Source organism: Saccoglossus kowalevskii, chromosome 17 (genome assembly GCF_978046115.1).
Source record: "Saccoglossus kowalevskii chromosome 17, keSacKowa6.1, whole genome shotgun sequence".
In the NCBI taxonomy this organism is placed as follows: Eukaryota; Metazoa; Hemichordata; class Enteropneusta; family Harrimaniidae; genus Saccoglossus; species Saccoglossus kowalevskii.
Genome location: NC_140657.1, coordinates 20,121,500 through 20,137,853, shown reverse-complemented (window position 1 = coordinate 20,137,853; position 16,354 = coordinate 20,121,500). Strand labels below are relative to the sequence as shown.

Here is a 16,354-nt window from a genome sequence, read left to right as displayed (position 1 = left end):
ACCGAAACCATCCCAGTGGCGAACCAGAGAGAGGTTTGCATAGCTCCTTTCATTCAAACTCAAAAAATGGCATTCAGCTAACGCTCTAATCGATTTCTTCCTTCAGTGATATATTGACGTGAGCGCACGGCAAATAGACGGATTTTTCGTTGTGATTTCGGCTTATGCCGACTGGGTCCTGGTATGAACGCATTGTTATTAATCCCTATACAAACATCGAAGATTAACTCTGTTTCGATCCGGATTGAGTTTTCCAGTGAGAACACAACTATTATGTATTTCGCAATAATATACAAAATAACAATGTGTTGCTATGGTAATTTATGATCCAATGCATTGAGATGTTGAGTAACTATATAATTTATTTTTAGTAATAAAATGTGAAAAATAATCATTCAAACTTCAGCCTATAACAATTTCCGTTGAATTAAAGCTAAAAAGAATGGCTTCGTAGTGAGCACCAAATTGTAAACAAGACGTATAATAAATAGTGAAAGACACATTCTGCGAAAATACTGATAATTTCATAAATACTTTAAATAACTTTCGTAAAATTTGGTAAGCCCCTTCAAATTATTAGTTCACTGAAATTGACATTGACCTTGTACTACCAACAGTGATGAAGGCACTAGAAATCATATTGTTCTCCCATGTCAACTTTTTTTACCAGTATATATATTATTAAAGATCAGCTACATTTTATAATTTTATAATGTGAACAATTCTGTAAATTTTTGGCAGGACAAATTCTATCAATTCATGTACTGGTCACTTTTCTTGAGCGGGTTGTCGGTCGATTAAAAGCCTGTAAATTTTTAGGAAAGAAAAAAATTTCTTCAAAATTTATTGTCTGAAATCGAAGCATGTATGTTAAGTGTCATTATAATTAAACCAAAGACACTGGAAAAAGTGTTTAGTGTCTTTGATTAAACTTTTATTCAATTTTTCCTAAAATTCTGACAAGGACCTGAAGAAAACATTTTTGTCTGACTGTGTGGTGAACATTGATATTTTGTTGTCGTCCTAACTATACTTTTCTGTTTTTCTCTTGTCAGGTCTGGACACACGCCAAATGGATCAAGACAAGAAGCACTAAAAATTTTACAGAAAAAAAGAGAAAGTCTCCAAGGCGCAGGATTGCAAAATGGCCATGGAACAACCCGACATAATGGACCTCTCAAAGCAGACCATACCATCCAAGCATATAGGGAAGATAGGTATGTTTAGGAAGAATTCACTCTCAACCTGTTGAACTTGAAAAAAAACTGGTCTGCTTATATAAATGATAAAATCTACTATTTTGTACAATCGTAGCAATCAAAATTTGGTGTCACTCTAATTCAGGTATTTGTGGGATTGAAAGTCTGACATTTGGTTCAAAAAGTGCTTTGAACAAGCATTCTCTGCATAGCAACCATTCGTACAAGTGGCAACGGGAATACATGGAGGTTCTTATTTTGAACTATGTATTGAATATATTTAACTCTTTGAAATTCAACTTGTCACCATTCACAATATATATCTGCATAACTTTTTTCATATTTTTTCTAAATTTTTGATCAAAACCTATAAACAATTAAAAGTTACATCTATTTGATTCAAAATTAACAAAAAGATGATAGAAAAATTCATCAAAATGAAAAATGTTTCACAAATTTTTTGGTAAAATAATTATGGTGTCAAAAAATTAAACTAAATGTTTAAATAAATGCATTTCTATTCCTAATAATATCTGTATTATCCGCTTGAAAAACAGGACAATAACAACTCTATAGATACATGCAATAAATTGGTTTGTGACATAAAACAGTTTTCAAATTTATGAGTATGCAAATAACTGTGAAACACTCACCTCGATTATTGTTGTACTCAAGATCTGACGGAGAGTTAAATTTAGGCCACTAAAAAAAAAACCTTTGTAATGAATAACCTAGCAATATTTCTGGATTATGGGGAAAATGTGAAGAATATTGAACCACAATTTTTTCGAAGAAAAATGTTGTTCAAAGCATTAATTAAAAAATTTTCACAACCTAAAAATTCACTATGATCAATTACCAACCATAGACTCCGGTCAGTCAAAATGAATATTTTGAACTGTAGGCATTAATCTGTGATTCAGCCAATGACAGAGAGAGAAATCTAGGTCTGCCTAAGTCAATATGTGTACATACCAACAATTTTGAAACTTAATTGTGGTATTTTATAACCTGATACATTGCCTGGATATATAATATTTAGTGATTGTATAATATAGTGATTGTAATTTGGATTGCGTATTAAAGATATAGAGCATCCTATCTCATTTGCATAAAATATGGACGGTCATTAACAGTTGAACACCGATTACCGCTATCTTACCCTTTTGGGATTAAGAAACATAGTTGTTTTTGAGCCAACACTATATCTTCGATTTTCAGAATACATTGGTATATAATTACAATTCCACAGTCCATGAATAATTGCCACTAGCCAAATTTTACCTGATATCTGAAACTACCAGAAATAACAGAATTAATATAATTCTACAAAATAATTAAAAAAAAAATATTTTGATAAACCACCAACATATTGAGGTAGTGGTGTATTTTGACATACATGTAGTCAGCCATGATGTCTGAAGTTCAATCTGCTTGCATGGACCAATCAGATTGCAGGAATTTGTTTACAAGGAATGGAGATATATAAAATGATTACACTGCTTTATTACATCTATTATGGGATATTATATCACATTACGTGAATACTGCGTAAAATTGAACGTCATTTTACTGCTCATTATAAAAAGTCAATTCAACTATAACGATGTGTATAGTTCAGGTTATGATTCAGTCATTTTTCTTATCTGACTCTGCAGGTCACCTCACCAGTTTCCTGTAATTATATGTGTTAAATACATGTCATAACAATTCATTCTCTGCTTGATTTTAATTCTTTTGTTTCCCTGCGATTATTTTTCCTGAATAGAGATGCGTACTCTCATCAGGGAGCGAGACCCAAACGAGCTGAATCAACAGGCGCCTTGCCAAATGACTATGGCGTAATACAGCATGAAGTTTTACATGACACTCCAATCAGGAATGACCTAGACAATCACCATGACAACCACCATCATAGCAACCACAAGAGCCAGGAGAGGAAAAATAGAAATGAGAACCGAAATCAGTCTCATGATATTATACCAGATAAAGATTCAAATCGAAATGGATTATCCAGAAGTCCGAGCAAATGTTCAGATAAAAGTGGCTCTTGTCGGTCTGTGCGTTTCGAAGACGAGAACGGGCCTAAACCGAAGCCCAGGCGTAAAACATCTAAACCTAAGGAGGCTGATTATTTTGATGATGATGTTTTTGAGCAGCCTGGGGAGTCTCAAAGGACTACAGGGTCAGGTTCCCGAACAAACATGACATCATTTTCAAATCCTTATGCTGACATGGAACTATACTACCAGGATCATCAAAGGCGGAAAAGTGCCAGTCGGAAAAAGAATGTGGACAATTTATACAAGGAAACTAATGGAGAAATATTTTCGGATGGAGATTATAATGGGATAAGTCATTCCAGGGTATCAGGATTAATTCAAGAGAATCCATATGAGGAATTACCATCTCGGACTCACAGTCGTAATTCCAATAGATCTCCAGAAAATATCTACACTGAAGTAGGGTATTCTAACCCTCATTTGGACCGAGCACTGGAAGAATCTAAAAGTAGAACAGTTAGAAGTCATGTGACAGGAAAACCACCAATAGGAAAAGGTGCTTCAAGGCCAAGAAGATCCACAGGTGAGTAGTAATGTGAATACAATTTTAGAATTGTTATTATATTTGAGATCTTTGAGACTACTGCAGTTAAACCAAAGTGAAAATACACCTCGTTCTTCGTGACCAATCAGAATGCTCCATTGTAAGACTTTATGCATTAAATTTCCTGTTTTCTCAAATCAAAATCTTTATTCCAATTCTGAATTGTAAGCAGAATTGTTGACAGAACACATTCAATGCCTTCAAAAGTTTTCTCAAAGTTTCTATCAACACACACACATCCATGCGTGTCCCGTGCTATATCTTTGATCAATTTCCTACAGATCTTGCATATACTTAACATCTTGGCCGATACCTGTGCATGTGTGATGATTTCATGATTGTGTCAAAGATGGCCGAATGGCGGCCATTTTCGTTGTGAAAAAAAAACATCAAAATTATGTATTTTTTTATGTCCTGCACCAGATCTTGGGCATATGTATTTCCATTTCTTCAAACTTTGAGTAAAGATTAACTATTATGGGGAGTTGGTTAATACAAGTCATTTAAATTTGTAAATTTATTGCTCAAGATGGCCGACTAGTGGTCATTTTGTTTCACACAAACTCTAATCCAGACATATATCTCATACATGCTTTGGCATGTACATCACAGCATACATACACACATATAACAATTTTGTCATCCGATCAAAAATGGTCAACTACTGACAATGTATTAGTTAAACAACGCTGAAATCAGATATTTTAACATGTTCAGAACCAGGTGTGTTTGATTTGCTTCAAACTTAGTAGAAGGAGTAATCGTGAGTGAAAGTTGATGCACATCACTGTGATTTAGTTTGCAGAATAACAGCCAACTCCTTCAATTCATCAAGTCATACAAGTATTGCAACATCATATCAGTTTTCTATATGCGTAATTTTTGTAACTATAAAATAGTAGTGTAATAGATGTTGAATTACATATGCACAGGACTACTGATAAGAGCAAAATTATTCATAAATGTGTATAGTTTTGAGCCTCAAAATTAGTTTAGAACAATTTGAACACCCAAGTAATGAGGGCGCGCTACATTTGAATGGAGTACTGAAATAAGTTGAAATTTGTCTCTCAGGTTATTGACAGTGATTATTAAGGCGCCCTCTAGTGGCAGGGTTGCACAATGATCTAGCAGAATTGCTTTTGATTTATATGATTGGTATAATAAGTTTGTTATCACCACTGAAACCATAATCATAATTATCTTTTCCTGATACGTTCAGGTAACTAAGAATCTAACTAAGAAAGGAATATTTACCCGACTAGATTTCTGCCTACCTGTAGTTAGCATCAAAATTTTTGGGAAATATTTCATTGCTTGAAGTATTTCAAATATCTCTCCAATATTTCATCATTACCATCACATATACCAGCTGTGATTGGTTAATCACATTTTCTCACGACTCGAAATTGACAAAGAGAAATTATTATAGACAAATTTACTTTGAAAATATACAAAGTTAGGTGGTCTTCATGGCACCTTAACTAACACTAATTTATACTATGATTTCAGTTATCCATACATTGATTTCTATTGTAGATTCCCAAAAGCAATACTCTCCTCCATCATCAAATGACCCAAGATATGCACAAGTTCAGAGGTCACAGAAGAGAGCAACTCCAACCCCACCACCGCCTCCGGAGTTTGGTGGCATGGCAACCTATTCACCGAGAAACAGCCAGGACTCGGGGTCCTTGAATAGCAACCCTTGTATTAGTGAGCATGATGAAAGTATCGTACCATTGGAATCTGACGCACCAACACTGCCGATGCGAGGTTATGTTAGGTGAGTTTGATGATTCTTTTAATAAAACGTTTTTCATAACACGTAAATTTATTTAAATGAGGACGATGCCTTCAAAATTACAATGATTTTATAACCAATCATACTATACAATACTTTATTTTAGCTGGAATTAATTAATTTGTATGGAATTTATTTTCACTGATTGTTGATGAGTTAAATGTGAAATATAGGAAAAAACATGTATTCGCTGGATTTTACTTTCATTTTTAGCGAAAGTAGCGAAAATAAATTCCAAGCGAAAATAAAGTATTCTACAGTAGTTCAATAAAATGCAATCAAGCACACTACTAATCATGCTGAAACATTGTTTGTTGTTTGTTTTTTCTCCAGTGATCTAGAAATGTATTCTGACATGACTGGGTCGAGGACTTCGCTCAACTCAAGGTCATCAGTTTCAGACAAAATTCAGAGTTTTGGAAAAGCTGCCAAAAAACGTTTCCATTCTTTGAGACGCGCAGTTAGTTTGGACCGACTGGATAATAAGGGTCATAGGTCAGACCAGATTTATGACACACCTAAGGTGAGATTTAATAATCTGCTATTTATTGTCCAGGGCACTCTTGTATGTGATACTGTGCCTATTTCATTGTCCCTGAACTTGCTTATTTGTTACATTTGCACAGAATATGCGCATGTGTTCTCGTGCCCCCAAAATGCATATACCGTATTACCCCGGGCACGCGCCCAGGGGCCTGAACGTACAAAATCGGGGAAAATTGGGGGTGGGCGCTTACCCGAGGACCACCCCAAAAAAGATTTTAAAAAGTTGTTTTTGTGATCGTATGATAAGGTCAAATAAAGGAATGCTTTCGTACACTTTGTACACGTACTTATTTCTTGATTTATGCGAGGTTTCAATAAACGTGAGCACTCGGTCAAGATCTGTGGGAACACTAAGACACAGGGTCGAATTTCAAGAATAAAACTTGTTTTATGTCAGCGAATGAAGTTGTATTACTCACTGAAATTGACTACAAACTATGGTAAATATTGTTATCAATGCACGGTTACATTTTTAGTAACCGTGATCAGTGCAAGTCGAAACGGCCGAGAAAAAACTACCGCTTGTAATCCAAGAAGGCGATGACCTAGTTAGCATAATTTTGTTCACGCACGTATTGATACATCGCATCGTAATTACTGAAGAATAGCAGACAGGGTTATGAAACAAATAAACCTTTTATTACTGATGTGAAATGTTTACAAACTATTGTGAATACATAAACATATCCAAATGGCGATACATAAAAAACAGACTGAAAATAAACTCTGGTCGACCTCATTAACATGATTTATTCACGCACCCACACACACACAAGACAAAATTATGATGCAACAAGTTCCCATCGTCGGCATGCCTCATTATGGTTATCGTAATGGACTTGAGGTCGGCAAAATGTGTTTTTCTCCAACGACAGAAAAATAATCCACATGACCGTAATGCCATAGCTGTGATGAGGGATGGAAAGAAAGTAGCAATGTCTCAAAAGTGCTAGCTCCCGTTCACAGTCAGCTGGCATCGGTGTCGCTGGGTGTATATAATAGAGGGAAGTTGTGCAACCAAATTTGCCGAGTTCGCAGTTTTTCGCCGATAAAAAAATAACTAAGGCAAAAACTCACGGTTTTTCAGCATTTTTGTAATAAAGACATTATCCTCTATCAATAATCCGCCCCAAATAGAAACATTTCCACTAATTCTTGTGTTTTTTCGACGTTTTTTGAAAAACCTGCGATTAGGCTGCGAAAGTAGAACATTCCGGAGGGGGTGAAACGGAAGAGCCAAACTTAACGCGTAAAAATAGAACGCGTATTTTGACCTCTACGTGGCCAACCAATGGCTGGACACGGATACGTTTTTGGTCGTTGCCAAAGAGCCTCGCGTCCATCGCCTGGCGATGCTCTTCCAATGAGTTTTTACGTAAAAACACAAACAAAACGGCCCTTTTCAGGGCCACCACACACTCCAAAAAGAGAACTACCGTAACAAACACACTGTTTAAATAAATCAAACGCGTTCGTTTTTGACAAATACAACTTTATTGTTGACCTAATTCTTGGCTAAAAATCACCCTGGGCGTTTAACCGAGGATGTCCCCAACATGTAACTTTTGTGAAAACAGGGGGGTGGGCGCTTGCCCAGGGAGGGGCGCGTGCCCGGGGTAATACGGTACATTCATTTGCCCCATTTGCATACATGTATATATTATGTTATCTCCCAAACATTTATGTACATTCTAATGATGTAGCCCCAAACATGCATATGTATTTCATTGGCCCAGAATATGCATAATGTATTCTATTGGTCCCAAACATACATATACATTCTGTTAAGCCCAGAATATTCATATATGTATTCTATTGGCTCCAATGATGCATATATATATTTTTAATCGGCCCAAAATATGCATATGTTTTCTATTCGGCCCAAAACATTCATGTACATTTCATTTGCCCAGAATATGCATATACACTCCATTGGCCCCAAACATGCATATGTATTCCATTGGCTTAGAATATGCATAATGTATTCTATTGGCCCAAACATGCATTTACATTCCATTGGCCCAGAATATGCCTATGTTGTGGCATTTGCAATTATAGTTTTAACTTGAAATTGAATCACTATATGCCATTGTGGAATCGGTTCAAATACAGCGCTTTGTAGTCATAAGTTTTAAGAAAACATATAGGTCAAAGGTCAATTGTGTACATTCCAACACATTGGATGACTTGTACCACACGACTCTGAAATATGTTAAAACAATTTGCATGCAAAATATGTATCATATTTTCAATAAATTTGTCATAATTTTTTCAGATGAAAAAGTCTCCATCTCTGAGATCGCTGACAAGTCGTATTGGTAGACGGAAAGAAAGTGATTATGACAGTTTTTATCAAAATGAACGAATGAAACAAGAGAAAAAGATGCAGCAGTAAGTTGTTTGTCTGTCCATCTGTCCATGTCTTATTCTTTAGCATTGATTTACCTGTATAGCATTATTTATCTGTGTTTGTGTCTGTCTATCCCTTCCTGAGAAGGTAACTCAGCTAACGAGGGAGATGCTGCATTTAGACATATTCTATAATTAGTGATCACAGTTAGTAAAACACTATCAATTTTAATTATAACAAGATGCCCCATAGTTTTGATGTTTGAAATATGTATTATTTCAGACATTTTTGCAACATGGTAAAATAAATAAAACAAAATTGTGACCTAGGCTGGTCAGTTGTAACCTCAAAAATGAGAAGTTAATACGCTCGTTCATGCATTTCTTGAAGTCTAAATTTCTTGATTGAGCACGAATAGCCCTTGCATCATTCTGTGATTATAATCTGATTGGTCGTTAGATGTAACCTTTGACCTAGAGGGTAGTTTGGCACTTTATATTCATCACAAGCATTTCCCATCCCGTCCCTCTGTTATTGCGCAATTGCTGTTTGTCTGTCCTATCATCAATAGTTTGTCTGTCTGTGTGTCTGCCTTTGTCTTTTTCGCGGTGTTGATTTACAACTATAGTTGTGTATCTATTTCAGAAGACCGGGGAGTGCACGTAGTGACAGGTCAATATCATCTAGAAAGAGTACAACATCATCAGTGACATCACCAAATCATCTACGAAAAGTTGGGAGGATTTTGAAAAGTAACGTGGACGGAACTCTGATTATTGAGTTAGTCAAACCGCCAAGTGGCCCGTTTGGGTTCTATATTGCAAGGGGAAATGAAAAATTTGGTCGAGGTAAGTTATTATTGGTTAATATTCAGCGAAAGTTATTGTAGTGTTTGCTATTATAGAGTAAAGGTATATCCTGATAAATTCGGTCTGCTAATTTGTGATGCTCATATCTCGATACTACTGATACGCTGCCCTCTAGTGTCTGATAGGTGTTAATTTCTTGACCAATGTCTGTGTTTCTTATTTCTTAAGGTATTTTCATATCTCGAATGAGTGATGGATATCCTGAAAAAATGTTTGCTGGATTAATGGGAATTGGAGACGAAATTCTAGAAATCAACGGTACTTCTCTTGTGAAGAAGACGCTTGATGATGTGTATGATGCGATGGCTGATCGGGATAGACTTGTCCTCAAAATCATGCCGTTGCTTTCGAGAAAGGACTGGTGATTGTAACCTCATCTCCACTGCAAACTGAGCCATAGTTTGTTTGTTTATTAAATCAAGTACATATTTCATTTCCACAATGCAGGTTTTATTAGTGGAACAAAATGTGGTGGAATTATCTATTGGAATATGCGTGGGCTGTTCAACTCAGAACTTTGGTAAAACATCTACGAAGTGTTTTTATGACTTTCGTTAAGGGTACCCATGTACACATGTCATGTATGTGCACTACAAAAAGAGATAATACTGTAATGTAGAAGTTAAGGTAGCAGTTAACAGGGGTAAAATATGTAAATTGATCTGTGATTCAAACATTCTCCAATGGTACCTTAGCATGCTACAATAATAACCATCTGAACGCTGAGAATGTCTAAAGGATTACCTGACGGCCAATTTCGTTACTGTCATTTTTTACTATTCTGTTTATTGAAGACACTGTTTTGTAACACTTCCAGTCACGCGAATTACCTGTGAATTACACAGTACGTTCTTGACTTTCTCGCCCAAATTTTTTCAGCACTTTGTATTGTTCTATCTTTTTGGAAATGAATCCTAATTTTGAAACCAATACACAAAATTTGAGTCAATTCTCCCAATCTTCTAAAGGAAATTGCAGACTATAAATGGTACTATTTTGTGAATTTGTGATGGAAAGAGGAACCCGGTGGTGAAAGGGTTAACGGTGTACGTTAGGGCTCACTAGCGAAATTGGTCAATAGGTAACCTCTAAGAGAAACATTGGTGTTACGTATCCACTACTGTATTCATCTAAACCTAAAAGTTTCTAATGATGTTATAAGTTGTTTTAGTAGCATGCTTTACTTTTAGAAAATATCTGAATCTCAACATTTTTTTGTGACCCATTTCATTCTGAGCACAGTAAGTAATAATCGCTTTAAGGTGGTGTTAAATCTAAAATATTTTTATCATTTTCTTTTAACTTATTCTCTATTTTACTGTACATATGGATTTTTTGTCTGCAACTTTATTTATGTCTGCGTATTTATTTGTAATTGTTTCAAAATGCTTTCCATTCTTGATGTAAATGAAATTATCTTCAGAATAACAATTGTGGATTCAAAAGGGAATCTGGATCTGGATTCAAAGGGGAATCTGGATCTGAGGATAACTTCAGCACTGTACAAATCAGTAGCTTTACTTTTAGAAGAAATGTGAATGTGGATTTAATTTGTTTTTCTCTATTTTTCATACCGGTATCCAAGGATTTTATAAGATGACAGTGTGATACAGGATGAAAACCCAAAAAGGACTTTATTTTATGCTTGAATTTCTCTTTTCATAGTTCGATGTCGAAATAAGGATCTTTCCGAAGGGGAATACAGCATTGAGTTACCATTACCAGTACTTCACATCAAAATTGGCCATCATCAAAAGTATACAACACATTATTTTGCATTTGTTGAATACCATGGGATGTTTTAACGTCACTGTGACCTTTGTTTGTTCCCTTTTGATCAATCTCACACATAACGCAGGGTTTCGGAGTGAACGAAAAACAGTTCAAAAAATCGTTACACAAGCTTACTTTCTAGAATTGCTATGCATATACATGTAAGTACATTTGTCAAAGCGCTGGTCGTGTTCATCTTGACTGTTTTTACTATTGGCTTTGCTTATTCACAAAGTGTAAATTATGTACGAATCGTGTTTTTGAACATTCACTGCATTCTGTAATGCCATTGGCTAGAGGGATTGGTTCTTTAGTTGCCATGCCAACAACTTCCCTGGCTGCTTTCTTACTGTATTGTATTGAGTTTTTTTTTTTTAAATGCAGGGTGTATTTAGCAATGTCCATTATATATCCATCCATATGCATATTTGCTGCCCATGTATATATATATATTTGATACCAGTTTTTATTTTAAAATTTTATTTCATTTCATAAAGTTTATTCTATTTAGGTCAGTGGTTCCATGATGAATTTGGAATTGATAAAAATTAATATTTAGCTGTAAATTTCTTCAAAGGAATTTTTTCAGTTTTGCAATCAACTTCACAATGCAGTTGAATGAATATTGTTTGTCTTGTAAAAATAAACTACCCGTACTTGAAAAATCATTTGCCAATCAATGCAACATTCGTTGTGATTGGATAACTAGTAAGCACTATGCATGTACTGCTTCTTGTGATTCGCTATCAGGTACAGCTAAACAAGGTGAACTTATCTACTGCCAGAAAATTCCCACCAAACACCAAATTTTACTGTAATTTCTAATTTATTAAAATTGGTACAAAATTAATCGGAATAGTGTTACAAAGTGATAATATTGTGGAATGTTTCCTTATGAGGCATTATCAGTGACAGTGACAGAGCTGCTTGAGCTGTCGTTTATCGATCAAGTTGATAAAGTTTGCCCCAAACCTTTCAATCCATATCTCAAACAACATCAGAGATCCTAGTAGCTACAAATAGTTACATTTATAGTCTGCTCTTGAGATGTTGCGAACAATTTTTAAAATTTTTTGATCAAAAACTAGAAGCGATGTCATATTTTGTCTGTATGGTCCAAAATTAAGATTGAATTCAGTGAAAATTACAAAAAATTTGAACAATTTTACCCAAATTCAAACTAGAAAAAAAAATTGCGCTTAAAGGGTTTAATAATATAGTTTGGCAAGTCAACTTTTGTCATTTTGAACAAAATAACCTGCATAAATTTATAACATATTTTGAAAATTATGATAAATTATAGAAATTCAAAAAAACAAAATGATGTTGAAATGATTAAAAAAGGTTTTAGTTCACGTCATTGACTTTGATATATTTACATTGTCTGAAAATTATAAACAAACCTTATTTTAGATGCTTCATTGCTGCCATGCTTTGAATGCCAAAATAACTTTTTGTCACTTTTTTTGAAAATAAACCTGCATAATTATTCCTATATTTTGTTTCAAAAAAAATAAATATAAAAATATGTCCATTTTGTCCACAATTAAAAAAAAATTCCTCAAAAAATGCATAAAAATGTTGCCCCTAACATTTTGGCGGGAAAAACTACTGTTTCAAAATTTGTTTTTAACTCCTGCCAACAATTTACAAATTATTCAATTCAACATTCCACTGATATTTTTATCAATTTCCTGACTATTGGTTGTGGTTGGACTACAATGTTGCAATGATATCACTTAAAGATTGCAGTTGCACGTTTGAGCATAAACTTTAGAAATACATGTATAATTCTAAGGTCTATGATTGAAAGATCTGAATATTCTGCATATTAATTAGCTTCATTTGAATATTAATTAACTATTTAGCATATTCCACTTATATTTTATATAAAAAAATACAAAATCTTTAGCAGTAGTTGGGTGGGAGTGAGTTTACATAATAAATATGTTTCTTGATGTCCGGTGGCATTGATGTAGCCTGACTGAGCGCTTTTCCATAAACTATCATACCTCCCTCCCACATACACTTTCAGCTCACTACTAATATTGTGTAAACAGGGACAACATTACATTCACAACTAATATGCTTTTAAAACTTTTATTCACCTTGAAAAGATAAAATATCATGATTGAAACATGACCTTAGATCAAAGTTCAGAGTTCATGAAACTTCTCATCCAATATGGCTGCCTGTTTTACTATCAAATATGTATGTATATATATAATTTCCAGCTGCATTGTTGACTCATTTTGGGGCTATTTGATAAGAATTTGTAAATTTATATTCTTCAGGCTGAATTGTATTTATTTAAAGGATACCAGTTAAGTTTTACACATTTTACTGTACAAATATACACATTCTTGAGATGTCATATCTTTTTAAAAATGCTATAACATTGTGTGTCTTTTATTTATGTCAAATTATTAAACTGAAAATCTCTTATTGAGAGAAGGGTATGTTGAAAATCTTAGAGGCTTGAAAAATGTGTGAGGAGGAAAATATTACATTTTATCTTACTATATTGTGATGTTTTTGTTTGTCACTAATTGACTGTGCTTCAGCGTAAGCATCAGTTTGAAATTTTGTGCTGTCTGGGGAAACCCTTTTTCAATGTTAGCTGAAGAGAGGTTGAATCCAATTTGTGCATAAATAGTCTGCAAACATTGCAGATGAAGACTGTTGTACAACATTCTGATCTACAATAAGATCCAAGTTTGGACTTTTTTTCCTATTTTCATTATTTTTTTTTTTTTTTTATACATTTTCTTTTACTTTATTTTTTTTAATTCATTATTCATTTGTTAGCATGTTTTAAAAAGTTTTGGTATTCAGAATGCCCAAATGTGGCAATAGTTAAAGTAATAAGACATACATAATAATCAAAAACAAAAAATATATACCCCGGTATTGTAAAAAATCATGCCCTACAATACATCATGTAACATGCAGATAACACACTTCGAGAGACACTCGTGTATGTTATTTACTGCATTCTTTTATTCCAAGTTCATACTATGGTAAGATATCAAAGATAAAATAAAACCTGTGTAGACAAAATATGTAAACACATCAATAAATACATTTGACTCGATGAAGTGGCAATAATTATACAATTAATTATTGCAATAAATACAATAGACTGTCTAGCTCAGGGACCACATGTACAGATTGATAGTTGCTTCTTTCGATTTAGTTAGTCTGTGAGTGTTTTATTATAATCGGTAGGGTTTTTTTTTCAGTTCTTCGTCAGGTTTCGCGTTCATGACGAAGAATTGGAAAAAAACTATACCGATTATAATAAAACGCTCACAGACGAACTAAAGCGAAAGCAGCAGCTACAGAACTGCAGCTAACATTTTGGCATCAGGGAGATATAAATACATATTTGTCAGATAAATAGAAATTTATGATGGTGGCAAACATAGTGCATGATAAATAAAAGTATATTTATCTAAGAAATCTCAGAAATGCAATATTTAGAAATATACAAAATAGCTCACCCTGACTAGAACAACTCTAATTTGCGTGAAATACAATGCTCTCCTCAGCTTCAGGTCGCCATTCACACAGCTCGAGCTCTATATGTCAAATACATGCAATTGCACACATTTTAGTAAATTATCAAAAAAAAATGTGTTTGACTGACAAAAAACTCATAAAAATGGGCATAGAATATATATCAAGAACTTTAGCAATGATATCCGAAAGGGATGTGACATTTAATATAAAGTAGAAGTACAATTCAGAAATGTCATAGACGATATGCATAAAGTTCAACACAAAATATAAAAATTTCGAAAATATTTTAAATAACAACTACAGTAACCTTAATTACAAAGATTAAACTTACCAGAAAAACCATCAAATGGTTTTCAAGCTTGGCCAAAATTTACAAACGGAATCAAATTTCATATCACATGACCACAGCACAAAAAGAGCTTTCTTAAAATTACAAAATACACTGAAATAATACATTACACATCCTCTAAAGAAATTCACAACAATAATAACAAATTTACAATGAATTACAAAAGTAGAAATATGTTAATATATGCGCAGGTGACAACCTTCCCGCTTTAATGTAAAAACTTCCCAGATAATGTTAGTGGGTCTTTACCATATCATCTATTTAGAATCACGTGAGCCTTTGTTTATATTTTAGACACCTGGTGGCTGTTGGTCTTCTTTACCCAGTGAACACTGGTGAACAAATGGTCATATAATTATCCCCAAAAGCAGTACGGGCAACCAAAAACTGACACAGTGACACTTGCGTGGAATAATAAGATTGTTAATTTGCAAGCAAGATTCATTAAAGGGTGGTGGTCATCGTGCTGTGCATGTTCATTTTGCATTCAAACATCCGCTCTTAATATTTATACAAACTGCCTGGTAATGAGAACAAGAAGTTATGTGTACCTTGGCATCCAAACAACAAAGTCTCCACCAACTTCAGATCACAAAATATGTTGTTGATGAAAAAAAAAAAACGTTTTGAAGGAGTTCAGAATACATTTTGGGTGTCCGCGGCTATTTGACAAATGTGTTCTACTATTTGTTCAGTACAAGCTGTCCGCATGTTGTATGTCAAGCGCTTCAGCATCTGAATAACATTAAACTCTCATCCGATCTATGGACAACTGAATATTGCACACACAAAAATCGAAGCAAGGATGTAATTGGTGGTTTTCAAATAACATATAATGAATTACAACTCATCATATGTGAATACTGTGTCATTATTGGTCAATGCATGGTCACATGGGGTGATATAGAATTACGCACATGAACTTTTCCGAAAGTGTCACAATACGGAATACCAATGAGCAACTAATATTTGTTGTTATTATAAATCATTGTGAATGTAATTGTGTTGACCACTGTTGTAGTGAACGTAAAGTGTCTAAAGGGGTGTTTACTGGGTAACTTTCGGGATACCTTAATCTAGAAGTGGTGTATGTGTTGGACACAAACAGACTGATTTTATATAGGCAATATTATCCGTCCATTTCGCCTTTGAGTATATGTATAACACTACGGTAAAGACTTTCTCCGTCAACATTGTGAAATTCTTTCGTTTTTATGCAGAAAAATACAGTGTTTTACCAATTATATTATATTTATTAAAGTTGTTGTTCATACATGAGTTGTTAAACACACTACATGCACATGCCTCCAAGTACCCTCGGCACACGGGTGTTCT

General features: G+C 34.2%; 1 protein-coding gene across 1 annotated transcript in view; it reads left to right on the top strand.

Moving 5' to 3' along the window:
• Window positions 1-13,672, top strand: part of LOC102801825 (uncharacterized) — a 34,725-nt gene extending 21,053 nt beyond the window's left edge. Inside the window, exons 4-10 of the mRNA XM_006816422.3 lie at window positions 1,056-1,217; window positions 2,968-3,785; window positions 5,346-5,592; window positions 5,944-6,133; window positions 8,432-8,547; window positions 9,152-9,354; window positions 9,544-13,672. Coding sequence (XP_006816485.1) covers window positions 1,056-1,217; window positions 2,968-3,785; window positions 5,346-5,592; window positions 5,944-6,133; window positions 8,432-8,547; window positions 9,152-9,354; window positions 9,544-9,740 — 1,933 coding nt within the window. The 3' untranslated portion in view covers window positions 9,741-13,672. The remainder of the gene's footprint in view (window positions 1-1,055; window positions 1,218-2,967; window positions 3,786-5,345; window positions 5,593-5,943; window positions 6,134-8,431; window positions 8,548-9,151; window positions 9,355-9,543) is intronic.
• Window positions 13,673-16,354: the final 2,682 nt, after the last annotated feature.